The following is a 13,946-nucleotide window of genomic DNA, read 5'->3' on the forward strand; positions in this document are numbered from 1 at the left end:
TCAGAGAATAAATCTTAATGTCATTTAGGAGACCAATGAATAGAAAAAAAAAAATAAACAGGTGTCCAAATCTTAAGGACAGTGATTTTAAATTAAACTCGACGTGTTGAATACTTTTTGCTAATCTTACATAATCTTTTCACTGAAAATTGAAGACTATTATCCTTAAAATTTCAACTAAAGCTTTGTTGCATCTCTACAGTCGGTTTTTCCCCAAACTGTAATTTAATAAGTTCACAAGCACACATTTCTATGAAAAAACTCACCAAAAATACACGTATTGACCTCAGTACAAAGCGAGGTTTTTTCCTAAAACTTTTCCTCATAGAAGTGGATACTGCCTTACAGTCAAGTCATTACAAAGTGTCAAATTTTATAGGATACTCTCAGTCAGTCTGAACACCAAAGCATGATTTGGGGCAGACATCTGAGCCGTAGTCACGTCAACTTGTCCCAGTTTTGGGTGCTGACAGATCTGCCCTAATGGAACCAGTCGAAAAGCAAGCAAAAAACTTTAACGCAGATTTAATCATCACTGCAGGGATTATGACCACTAGCTTTTTGGTGTTTGTTTGTTTATGACCACAAGTTTTAAAATATATAGCAATTTAATAACTGTCTTTGATCAGTACTTCAGGAGACCACCACATTCAAATAAGCAAGACCTTCAGAATTCAGAGATGAGGTTTTCTGGGGTTGTTTTTATTTTATTTTATTTTATTTTATATATATATATATTTGTTTATTTATTTGTTTGTTTATTTATTTATTTATAAGCTGAAGTATAGTTGACACCAAAGATGAGGCTTTTAAAAAACCAGTATATAAAATCAAAACCAGAACAACTAATTAAACAGGAGGTGGCTTTTGGACCAACCTTTAGAGACGGTTTGAACACAGCTCAAAAGACTCATGACAGGGACTGAAATTTATCCTTACTCAGCACAGATTTATCAATGCCTTATCATCTCTGCCTCCCAGGCTTCTGTGGCTGGAGAGCACACTTTGGGGAACCCACCAGCACCTCAGGTCCACTTCAGATGAATCTCTCTGGGCAGTCTGCTCCTACACATCCCTGCCACTGACACCCTGATTCAGGTCTTGTTTTCATGTTAACAGCGCCCTCACCTCTCCTCCAGGCCTCCCTGCTGCTAAAGCCATCTATGTAAGATGCCAATCTGATCACAGACTGCCTGCTGTAACACTTTCAGTGGTTGGCTGGTCTCTGGAATAGTCCAAACTCTATAAATGTTCCCTCATTTATGGACAAATAAGCCCTTAGTTCCTGGGGTATGAGGCTAAAAATGCCTGAATAATCAATGAATTCAAAAAGCTAAGTCAATTAATTTCCTTACCTCCTGCTCAGAGAGCCCATCAATAATTTCAGAAATCTCATGCTCACTCCTAGCAATGGTGGCTGAAAGACCAGCTCCCCTCTGCCCAACTCTAAAAATAAGAAAGAAATTATAAATATATTTAAAGGCCACTTATAAAGAAGACACTAATTAAGTTACTTTTATATGCATTACTCCTCTGAATGGCACTTTTTTAACCAACTTCAAGTCAGAAAACTAATGCTACTGAGATACCACTTTTAAGTAATATGCCCGAAGATTAGGATTCTATAGAAGAATGATTAAAATATTGAGATTAAGGGGTGCCTGGGTGGCTCAGTGGGTTAAAGCCTCTGCCTTCGGCTCAGGTCATGATCCCAGGGTCCTGGGATCAAGCCCCACATCGGTCACATCAGGCTCTCTGCTCAGCAGGGAGCCTGCTTCCCCGCCTCTCTCTCTGCCTGCTTGTGATCTGTCAGTCAAATAAATAAATAAAAATCTTTTTAAAAAAATATTGAGATTAAAATTTAAAGGTTACATGTCCAAGTTCAAATGGTAGAACAACTTATGGGAAACTTCCAGAAAACCACAGGTATTGATGACATTTCCATTTCAAAGAGCAGTCTTTGCTTTCTACAGCAGAGGAACAGACTTGGAAAAATACATCAAGTATTTTTTACAGGGAGGGGAAAAGAAAACAACCATCATCCCTCATAAAAACTTAATCGTGATTAAAGAACTAAAGCTTATATATACTCTTACAAGAAATATTGGAGAACAAATCTAAAGCCTTTTTTTTTTTAAGTTTTTTTTTTAATTTCTTTTCAGCATAACAGTATTCATTGTTTTTGCACCACACCCAGTACTCCATGCAATATGTGCCCTCCCTAATACCCACCACCTTGTTCCCCCAACCTCCCACCCCCCGAAATCTAAAGCTTTTAATTTTATAAAATACTTGCTCTCTAAAGTAGAAACAAAGCAGAAACTATCAACCAATATCAAAGAATTTCTTAATTTGCTATCCATATATAATACTCTTCGGTCATGTTGGCAGGTAATGAAGAACTAAGAAATATTCAAGTCTACTCTTTTTAACTGCCATTTCTAAAGGAATAGGTATTTTCAAGAACAGAAGAATTACTTTCAAAATATTCACTTAAATTTAGATTGAGCAGCATTATTTTAAGAATAAAAAACAAATACTAAATTCACCAAGATGTAATCTTTGCCAGCTGGTAATGAAATTTTATATTCAAAATGAAAAGTTCTTTATGAACTTTCTTAAGATCCGATTCAGGTAACCATTAACACCGTGAGAGAGCAGGAATGGGAATCTGTCGGCGAGGAGAAAGCATAGCCATTAGCCAGAAGAGCGCAGCCATTAAACATCAAACTACTTACCGCTGAAATCTTTCTTGTTGTTCTCTCTGTTTTCGAATTTCTGGAAACTGCTTTTCATAGTACTCCCTTGTTTTGCTTTCTTTAGCTTTCCTCCGGGGGTTATTTTCTATTCTGTCCACTTTTTTCTCCCATGCCTCCATGAGCTGATCATAACGCTGGCAGATTTTTTGTTCCTATTAAATACCCGTAGCAAATTAATAATTAAACTAAACTCTGTCATTCTGACAAACCTAATACTTTACAGTAAATGCTACTTCTTAAGGCTAAGTCAGAAGTACATTTGGCCTAGGACTCAACTGTGAATGAAACATCCTTGATCTGAAAGACAAGAGAGAAAAGAGCCCTGTTTCCTACAAAGATCAGCATATAGAGCATATTTTGGCTAGATTTTTTTAAGTTAATGTTAAGACTAACAAAATTATTTAATTAATAAGCCCTACTAATAGCTGCCCAGCTACTTTTATTATTTTCCTGATAACAATATATGTCTTCATTGTCAAAAAAATGGAAAATAAGTGATAGAAACATGTGAATAGTTCATAATCCCCAAAACCCAATGGCAATCATATTAACATTTTGGTGTTTTCCTTCCCATGTGTCAAAGAAAACACTCATGCTTTAACTGTTCCTCTACTGCTGGAGACTTGGACTACTTGAAGGTTTTTGCTATTATAAATAATGTTATCTAAACATTTTTGACAGTCTGGAAAAAGCAGAAATTGGTTGTGCTTTACGATAAAAAGAAACGCAGTGAACTACATGAAACCAAGAGTTAATCCTTTTAGAGAAATGAGTAATGTATGATCTCATTTTTTTCAATGGAGAGGCAAGAAGCCTCCCTTATAAGCACAGAAGTGTGAATGTGTCAACAACACACGGATAGAAAAAGGGGTAGGACTCATGAAAAACCATTAACACAGGTCCCCTCCAGAAAGTGGCTCTAGAGAGGAGAGTATTATCCTCCTCACGATCCGTGCCGCCCCCCAGACACTTGCCAACCATTCTTCTCAACTCCCAGGTATCTTCTGTGTACTTCACTTTCTCCGTCTCTAGCTAGCTCCTCAGTCCAGGTCAACACCATCCCTTATACCTACATCAAAGTTGGAACCTCCAAACTGGCTCCCAGGCGGCCTTTATTCTCTCCCAGGCCTTCTTAATGGTGGAGCCAGAAGCAAACTCTTAAAATACAAACCTGAACATTTCACTTCTCAGTTCAAACACTTAAAAGACGCCCTTGGGATCTAACCCAAAGTCTGGTAGGTGAACCTCCTGTGGGCAAATTGGCCCTCTTCCCCCAGCAGCCTCATTTCTGCCATGCTCCCAGCAACCTGCCACACTCTGTCCACCTCCCAGACCTTCACTTCAGCGGCTCCCTGTGCCTGCGCAGATTTCCAGAGTTTCTTGTTGTCCTGCAAACTTCCCTCTACAACTCATACACGGAGCATTAGCTGCCCCTCCTGTATGTTCCCACAGCCATCCGTATTGTCCCTTCCCACAATGTGAGTACGATACTGTAACTGCCTGTGACTCATCTGCCGCCAGTCACACTGTATGCTTTAAGAGTTAAAACCACATGGCTATCTTGCTCACCTCTGCAGAACAATACATGGACAGAGTAAACAGCCAATAAATATTTATTAAACAAATCAGTGAACATGTAAACGTTATAACTAAAGACTCTGTGAAGCATGAAAACAAAGTCTATGCTCCTATGTTTGCATCAGGAGACAGTAAATTACCACAATTATAACAAAATTACTGGATAGAAAAAAATGCTTTAGTAGTTTCTTTTAATTTTTGTATGTTTCTTGCAAAAACAAAAACACACTAATTTAAGGACAGTATCTGAAGGACCAGATTGGCAGATTACATTAGAAGTTATGTGTCAAGTAAAAGCCGCTGACTCTTGAGCTTTACAATTCATTAAACTATCACGTCATTAACTATAAGGCACACGGCTCATTTTTCATGTGAATTAAGGAACATCATTTATTTGGTAAGCAACTGAATTTAAACAAATTAACAGTCTGTCTCAACTTAGCAGAAACATATTGTGAAAAGAAACATACTGGCATTATATTTTCTGTAACTTCATTTCCATGAACATTAGAACCACAAAACTTCTGGACTGCAAGTCATATAATAAATGTGAAAACGTATCTGAAGTTCAAAAAGGTGAACTTTAGCTGACCCAGTTCCTAATAAGAAAGAACAGTAATGTCCACTCAGCATGACTGTAACTTACCCACACTGGTCTGAGGGTTTAAGAGACTAAATGTTGATCATCCTACTTCTCTTTCATGTTCCCTTTTAACTACTCACCATTTTCTTTATTTTGGCTAGATGAAATGTTATACACAGATGACCAAAGAAATTAATTTGATAATGATATTAAATGTCAATTGCTGCTAGAATTAGATTTATATTTAAGTCATCTCTATAGTTACTTCCTAAATCGGCAACCTTTTCTCAAACAGAATCAAGAACCATCCTCACTAACAAAGGGAAAGCAAATGCCTAAATGAGCATGAATGGGAAAGTTGTACAAATTTCAGTTAAAGGATAGGACCTCACCCTTTGTTTTCTTGCATGATTTCTTCTTTTAAAAAATAAAATGAGTTTTTTCCTCATCACCTGGTTTCTAGAAGAGAAAAATATGGTTGTATGACATTAAGAAAAAGCATAATTTAATAATGCATTCACTTTTTTTTTTTTTTTCAGAGACACTGAAAAACAAGCAAAGATCACTTAGGAATATCTGATGTGATCAAAGTTAGTCTTATTTTTTTCACCCTGCAAAATAAGACTTTTGCAATAATTAGGACTAAGATTCCTCTCACTCTACAGCAAGATTTTATACAAATAGTTCACTTTCAATTATTACATCCAAGTATAAGGCAAATATTTTCAAGTTATAGTTACAGTCAATGATTCTTCTTAAGAACTCTGGTGATATAAACATCTCTGTACATTCTTGGAGGAGGGGAGGTAGACGAGAAGGAAAGGCTTTTAAAGTTACCTCCCTACCTCAGGTAAGGTGCTGACCTCCCTTCTATAAGAAGGTGCACCCACAGAGAAGAGAGGGGACTTCTGCTTTTACACAGATTTCCTTCCATCACAGAAATGACACAAACCACTCTAAGAAGGCATGGAGGGCAATGTGACAAGACAGGAAGAGTTCTCTTATATCTTAATGAAACGGTTACACTTTTTAAATTTGAAGCACTGTGACCTTCAAAAACAATGACATGCAGGTTCAAATATAAATATTTATACCCCACCTACTTCCAGAAAGGATTTCAAGCTGATTATTCAAATATAAATACAAAGCCAAGGCAAGTAGAAGTAATTTTTTGGATTATCTGCCACTCAGGACTAACAGTGACACTGGTTCCACTCAAATTAGCGTGGACAGTCAGGAGCTGGCTATATGGAAAAGTAGCCAAGACATGAAAAGAATTATTAAAAGGCATATTTGCTATTTCATACAAAGCAAATGACGGTGATGAGAAAAGAGCTACTACACGATTCATACGGATGCATGCAGCTGAGTAAATGGTTATTTCACAAGGTGACGTACAGTGGAAGCATTACCACATATTTCTTTTGCTCTAGCTTTAATTACGTGCTACTCAAAAGCAAATGATAATCAATAAATATCATTTAAAATGTTTCCTAGGATTTAAGAAGTCAGCCAGTCAGTAGTAACCTATCCCAGGACAGTGTGCTAAGCACTGTAGTCGGGCAGTGTAGACAGCATGAAATAAATCAGACAGAGCTGCTCTCCAGCTAATATCAGGGGGGAAAGACAGAACACAAACATAACTGAAGCTTTGGGGGAAGGGGGGAATCATTAAAAGTAGCCAACTAGATTTTATCTGCTACTCTCCCTTTAAAAAATGCTAAAACAGCTAAACAGTTCCAGAACAAGGTATTATTTTTTATGAATTTTGCCTAAACCTACTTCTAAGGGTTTTCAAGACCACAGTAGCATCTAACAGAAAAATTCTAAGTATATATGATTTTTATCATAAACCACTTATTTAACAAAAGTTAAACTTATTCAAATTTCAATTTTGTTCATGCATACTACCATGCAAATTATATTTGCCACCAGTTCTGCAAAGTAGTCAACTATTGCACATACTCTCAGTAAGAAATTTTTTCAAAGAAAAAAATGATATATAAATAGCAATCTGCTCATTAGTAACTATACTAGTCAATAATTTAAATGTGCTGATTATTCTTAATAAAACATAAAGTAGAAATATCACATTTTTGTTACAAACTAAGAATAATTCACCTAAATTCTCTCCAAGTATGATAATTAAAAAAAAAAAAAAAGATACCTATCTAGCTTCCTCTCTTACTTCAATCAGATCAAGAAATTAGATTTTCTTTTCACTTATTTTCTTATTCCAAACTCTGCATCCATAAAGGCCTGGTATCTAGGATGAGCAAGGCTAAGCAAACTACATTCTGAACAGTCTCCTCACCCATGTGAGGTGACCGAGCGCTTCCAAGGCACCAGGACATTAAATGGCAGAAGGGTCTACAAATACCGTCATTAGCAAGAGTCATGGAAGGGATTTCCCTAGAATAGGATTTTGAATAATGATAAAATGATCCGTGGCACTTCTACTTTGCAATGGCAGATGTGGCTTGGTGGGGGACGGTGTCATCACTAGTCTTAAATGAAAAAGCTTCATTATCTTACTTCATCATGCGCCTTGCAGGTACTCCACTGAAAAAAAGACAAAACAGGAGGCAAAAAATTCAAGCCTCAAGGTAAGCCATTTCAATGTTAAGTATTCACCTTTTTTACTAGCAGATCATAAAACCAGCTAGTTTTATGCAATAATTTATTTCTTTTTTTTTTTTTTTTGGCCTCGGAAACTCAAAGCTGTTACCCCAACCCCCAAGAAGCCAGAGGAAGATAACATATAGTAAAACGACAGCAAATTACACAAATCTAAAACACACCTACACTATATTATATATAAGTCAGCAGATAACATAAAACAATCTCTTTATAGAATATATGGTCTTTAACTGAAGAACTCCAAAGATGATGAATACTTACGTCTTGATGTTCTCATGATACACCTTGGTATCTGATGGCTGGTTATAGAGTGGCTATAAAATAAATCAAATATTTAAATATACCACATTGTACACATGTCTATAAAAGTACAAAGAAACAGTTCATATTTTCAGGTAAACCTAGTACTCCTAGATCATCACAGTACCTGCCCTCCCAAAACTTCCAGACTTCCAGGTTCCCTGAATAATACTCCTTCCCCATCTCCTATTAATGGCACTCTCATAAAAATGTTTATAAATCCACGGTATCCCATAAGAAATACATTTATTCAGGTTTTTAATTGCAAAAGCAAAGGAAGAACATATGGTCCAAAGAGCTATTTCTGTCTTACTTGTCCTGCTTCTACCTCGTATGATTAAATGGCCTGCTCAGGCAAAAACACACTCAGGACAATCCTTCTGCAAAGGTAACCAAGTTTGTGCCACACTATTTTAAAGCTGGCACAAATGTACTGCCCAGATCTCATTCCATAGTAGATAGGTTGTATTCCATCTTATCCCAAGAAAAATGACTAAAAAAAAAAAAAAAAAAACACCAAAACAAATAAAAAACCACCACCAGGCATGAAAAAAGAAATTTTGTACTTACCAGTTCAACTTTTGGGCCAAGACCTTCAAATATTTTATGAGCCTCTTCTGCTTTTTTCTACAGATAAAGACAGTATTATATTGTTTAATTAAAAATTGTATTACCTACGTGTAAAACCACTACCAATTTAATAGCATTTACCTAAAAACTACTCTATAGTTGAACTTCCCTTATTTCCAAATACTCTTACCACATGATAAGTTGAAATACTCAGTCTTCTGTTTTCACAGCTTCCTCACCAAATTAAGTCAAAACTTCACATTTGTACTGAAAGTAGTTAACTGGGCACCTGGGTGGCTCAGTTGTTTAAGCGACTGCCTTTGGCTCAGGGCATGATCCCAGAGTCCTGGGACCAAGCCCCGCATTAGGCTCCCTGCTCAGCAAAGAGTCTGCTTCTTCTGCCTTTGCCCCTCACCATAATCTTGTGCTCTCTCACTCTTGCTCTCAAATAAGCAAATAAAATCTTTAAAGAAAAAAAAAGTAATAACTAAAAAATTGTGAAGTTCTTAACAGCAAATAGATATCAAGATTCTAGGGAGAGGGAATACAGAGTCACTATTAAAAACAAATCCCTCAACACTTCAAGTCATGTCTTTAATAAAAATTTAAGGGGCACCTGGGCAGCTCAGTCGTTAAACATCTGCCTTCCGCTCAGGTCATGATCTCAGGGTCCTGGGATCAAGTCCCACATCAGGCTCCCTGCTCAGCGGGGAACCTGCTTTTCCCTCTCCTGCTTCCCCTGCTTGTGTTCCCTCTCTCACTGTGTCTCTGTCAATAAAATAAAATTTAAAAAACAAATTTTAAAACATAAAACACTATAAAGTTGCCTGGCTTACCGCTGTAAGCCAAATTGATCTCTTGGAAGAAAAGCTTATAATGAGCTCATATTCTAGTTACAAGAAAACTTGGGTAATAACTGAATAGAGGAAACTACTAGTTTGAATTTCTCCAGTATTCAAAAGTAAATAAATGCTGAATTTATTTTCCATTTTATTTGTCCATTTTCAAAAGTAAATTAATCTAAACCAATATGCTAACAGAAATCGTCCTTTCATAGACAAAATATAACAAATCAGAAGTTAAAGATATTTAAGCTGGAATTACAGGACTACCAAATTTGTTAGTGGTTCTTTTTTTTTTTTTTTTTTTTTTAAGATTTTATTTATTTATTTGACAGAGAGAAGGAAGTAGGCTCCCTGTCAAGCAGAGAGCCCAATGCGGGACTCGATCCTAGGACCCTGAGATCATGTCCTGAGCCGGAGGCAGACGCTTAACCCACTAAGCCACGCAGGTGCCCCGTGTCAGTGGTTCTTAAGTTCCTCCCAAAGCATTCCCATTAGTAACAATGGCTTCCCATCCGCCGTGCAGACGAGCACCTCAATGTACTTGCTGCTGGGAAACTCTCCAGGGCTTCTGATGTGACACACAATTGGGAATGGATATTAATCAGTATTTCCCAAGTATAAAGAAAAATGTTCCCTTAAAATAAATATTCTCCTTTTCATCTCATTTATCAACCAAAATCAATCCATCAAGTATTAATTTAGTATATACTGTGTGGAAAGAAATAGGAAGCGTTTAAGAAGCACAAAATACTGTAAAGCACTTTCCAAACTCCAAGAAACTAAAAAGGTTATTAAGATGAGAAATGAATACAGTAAAAAAGTCAAATATAAAACTATAAAAATCCATTAAGTTTGCAGAGCCGATCCTATTTCTATAGATCATTTAAAGGCAGGATTTGTCAACCTCGGCACTATTACCATTTTGGGCCTGATAGGTGTTCTAGGGGCTGTCCCATGCACTGGGAGATATTTAGCTATATCCCACTAGATGCCAGTAGCACTCCACCTCTTCTCCAAGTTACAACAATCAAAGAAAGTCTCCAGTTGAGAACAACAAACCCAAGAAGTCAAAACAGAATGATCATAAAGTTCAAATTGATTAGCTACAGACATATATTAAATAACACATAACATCATCACAGAGAAAAAATTGGGGAATATCTAGCACCTACAATTAACTTCCTCCAGACCCAACATGCAACAGTTTTTAAATTTATTTTCCTTTTTTTTTTAGTTTTCTTTTTAGTGATCTCTACATACAACCCCACAATCAAGACCCACACGCTCCACAGACTGAGCTGCCAAACACCCCTTAAATTTGCTTTCTCAAGGCACTCTGTATTAGCGTCTAAACCAAGTACAGGCAGGCTAAGTGGAACTGCCCACAAATAACACTGAGAAACAAGGGAGTAAAATTATATTATATCAAATACTTACAAATATCCTAATACATAAAGACACGTGCCTTTTCAGAGCTAATTTTAAAGGCTAGCTTTTAAGATGCTTGCAGACCACAAGATTTTGGTTATGCAAACTTTTATTAAATATCTGACTTCATGTTGGCTTAACTGCTAAGAACACTATTAACCTATCAAATTTGGCAGACAAAAATTTTAATTTAAAACCCTCACATTTCCATATTAAAATTTTTATCTTAAGTCTATAGACAGAGGTACTTGGTTCCTCAAACATGTCAGTATGTTCTATGTGCCAGGCACTGACTAGACACTAAGAAAACAATGACAAGTAGCAGGAAGAGGAGTCTTGAAAAGCTTCAAGGGAAAATGACAATGTGAGCAGGGTTGAAGTATGAGTGCACTTGTAAGACAGGACACGACAAGACACTGGAATGCCTGAAGGCAGGGGGAACATCCAGGGATAACGGTATGAGCAGCTTCAGGGGAACATTCAAACCTAGCCTGGTAGGATAGCCTTCAAAAGGAGTACTGGGCCAATGGCCAGGCAGGCAGGCCTGTAAGCATGGAGAAAAAGTTTAGGCTATTCTGCAGAAAGTGGAAAACAATCAAAAGGTGTCAGGTTGGGTTTTTTTTTTTAATATTTTATTTATTTATTTGATAGAGATCACAAGTATGCCGAGAGGCAGACAGAGAGAGAGAGAGAGAGGAGGAAGCAGGCGCCCCGCTGAGCAGAGAGCCCAATTCAGGGCTTGATCCCAGGACACTGAGATCATGACCTGAGCCGAAGGCAGAGGCTTTAACCCACTGAGCCACCCAAGCGCCCCAACAATCAAAAGGTTTTATTTGGAGAATAATATAAGGGCACTCAAACGTGAAGGACCGGTTAGAAAGAAAGAAGACTGAAGGAAGGACACTCACTATTTATGGGAGCGATGAGGACTCACATAAACCACTGACCAGACCACTACTTCGGAGGAAGGACTGATGCTCTTGACTAATGAACTAACTCTATGGTGTGGTGGAGAGGGAAACCGAGACCACCTGGACACTGGCCTAGGTGACCAGCGCTTGCTGGCACGAAGCATACTTTCTACCATTAATCCCTTTCTTTCTTGTGTTGTCACGTTAACTTGCAAATCATGCGATCAAAAAATAAACGCGTTATCTTTGAAAACCACACTCTATGCACACCCTTTTCTATATGTATTAGAATTCTGAAATTAGAGCATTTATAAATATTTCTGGAACCGACAACGGGGAAGGGTAACAGCAAACTGAACTGTTAAAAATAGCCCGGGAAAGAGTCTGTTTAGAGACGAAGTAAATCTCAGTGTAAGGTTTAAATATGATGCAAGACAATTTTTCTCTCAGGAAGCCAACTTTAAAATTAACAGTCACTTCTGGATAGCTTTCCTCCTCCCACTAACTTTCTAAAGAAACGACGATGCCTATTACAAGATAATGGCCCCTATCTCCCAAACCACATCAGGCTTCATCCCAACATGTAGACGGTTGCCAAACAGGGAACAAGAGAAATGTCCTCTTGCCCTCACCCATCTCTCCTTTCCTGTGGTGTTGAAGCAGATAAGGTCATTCATTAAAGCTAAGAAAGCCATGAAGGCCTGATAGAAGGCAGCACGGTGAGGCCGCAGTGAGACAGCCCAGGCCCCAGGCCTAGCTGCACTCCCCTGGCCTCCCCGCCAGGAGCCTCTGTGCAGCTCTTCAGAGCAGCAGCCGACTCAGAGCAAGGCAATAAAGAGGAGGAGTTGTGCAAAAAGATGATTTCTACGGCTACTCCCAGTTAAAAAGTCTTCACTATAAGAATACTACTATGAGAGGGGCGTCTGGGTGGCTGGGTGGGTTAAAGCCTCTACCTTCGGCTTGGGTCATGATCCCAGGGTCCTGGGATTGAGCCCCGCATCGGGCTCTCTGCTTGGCGGGGAGCCTCCTTCCCCCCTCTCTCTGCCTGCCTCTCTGCCTACTTGTGATCTCTGTCTGTCAAATAAATAAATAAATCTTTTTTCTTTTTTTCTTTTCATTGTTTTTTTTTTAAAAGAAGAAGAAGAATACTAAGAGAGATTTCAAGTTCATGGGGCACCTGGGTGGCTCAGTGGGTTAAAGCCTCTGCCTTCAGCTCAGGTCATGATCCCAGGGTCCTGGGATCGAGCCCCACATCGGGCTCTCTGCTCATCAGGGAGCCTGCTTACCCCCATCTCTCTGCCTGCCTCTCTGCCTACTTGTGATCTCTGTCTGTCAAATAAATAAAATCTTAAAAAAAAAAAAAAAAGATTTCAAGTTCAGATGCTGTTCTATTCTTCACAGAACACAACACAAAACGGCACACACACACACACACACACACACTAAAGTGGAAAGAAGAGGTCTGAGAGAACTGCTTTGTTTTGTTGCTGGGCCCCAAGAAACGTTTACTACACTAATTAATGAAAACATAGATATACAAAAGTTGAACACAAATTAAACTCTCCATCAGATCTTGTTTAATAGTTTCCAGTCCTCACATCCTAGTCGATCACAAATTCACAAGAAATGACAAGGCTAATTAAGAAATTCAATCAATTAATAAATATTGCTAAATTCAATTTCTTTAAAAACTGACTCACACTAAGAAGTCAAAATTTTACTCTATATGATTCTTTTCCACTATTAGCTCTAATCCTTTTATCTCTGAGGTCCTAAACTGGCCATGAAACCCATCAGCCCACAAAAGGATTTTATTGCTCTAAAGAATATTTTTTTTAAAGATTTTATTTATTTATTTGTCACAGAGAGAGAGAGATCACAGGTAGGCAGAGCAGCAGGTGGGGTGGGGGGGGAGAGAGCAGGCTCCCCGGTGATGAGAAAGCCCGATGTTGGGCTTGATCCCAGGACCTTGAGATCATGACCTGAATCGAAGGCAGATGCTTAACCCACTGAGCCACCTAGGCCCCCAAGAGTACTTTTTTAAAAGCAGGAGATTCCCATAAAACACCACGCTCCTGGCTTTCCTGAAACAGGGAGCAGCTGTCAACCTTGGAACCTTCGGCCACATTCCTGCTTGACCAGAGTCACTGATCCTCCAGGAAAGTCACAAGGCTGTCCTCGTCACTTGCTTTATGTACAGTTCATTCTCACTGGATACATCTTCAAACAGATCTTCAAGTAGATTGCTCTGTCCATTCAATAAACTGGACTGGTTTTGAACCCAGGCAAAAATAACGTTAATTGCCCATATTTTTACCTGTCTCTGACAGGT

General features: G+C 38.3%; 1 protein-coding gene across 17 annotated transcripts in view; it reads right to left on the bottom strand.

The window, feature by feature from the left end:
- NCOR1 (nuclear receptor corepressor 1) overlaps positions 1–13,946 on the bottom strand; it is a 155,942-nt gene that overhangs the window by 84,172 nt on the left and 57,824 nt on the right. For 11 of the 17 annotated variants that reach the window (XM_059149934.1, XM_059149946.1, XM_059149936.1 and 8 more), the window contains exons 7-12: positions 8,431–8,487; positions 7,822–7,874; positions 7,456–7,482; positions 5,313–5,379; positions 2,739–2,911; positions 1,356–1,446 (exon numbers count right to left, since the gene is read on the bottom strand). In XM_059149934.1, coding sequence (XP_059005917.1) covers positions 1,356–1,446; positions 2,739–2,911; positions 5,313–5,379; positions 7,456–7,482; positions 7,822–7,874; positions 8,431–8,487 — 468 coding nt within the window. The remainder of the gene's footprint in view (positions 1–1,355; positions 1,447–2,738; positions 2,912–5,312; positions 5,380–7,455; positions 7,483–7,821; positions 7,875–8,430; positions 8,488–13,946) is intronic. The other 6 variants (XM_059149943.1, XM_059149938.1, XM_059149937.1 and 3 more) reach the window with 1 other exon arrangement.

The sequence above is a fragment of the Mustela lutreola genome, chromosome 15 (assembly GCF_030435805.1).
Source record: "Mustela lutreola isolate mMusLut2 chromosome 15, mMusLut2.pri, whole genome shotgun sequence".
Lineage (NCBI taxonomy): Eukaryota > Metazoa > Chordata > Mammalia > Carnivora > Mustelidae > Mustela > Mustela lutreola.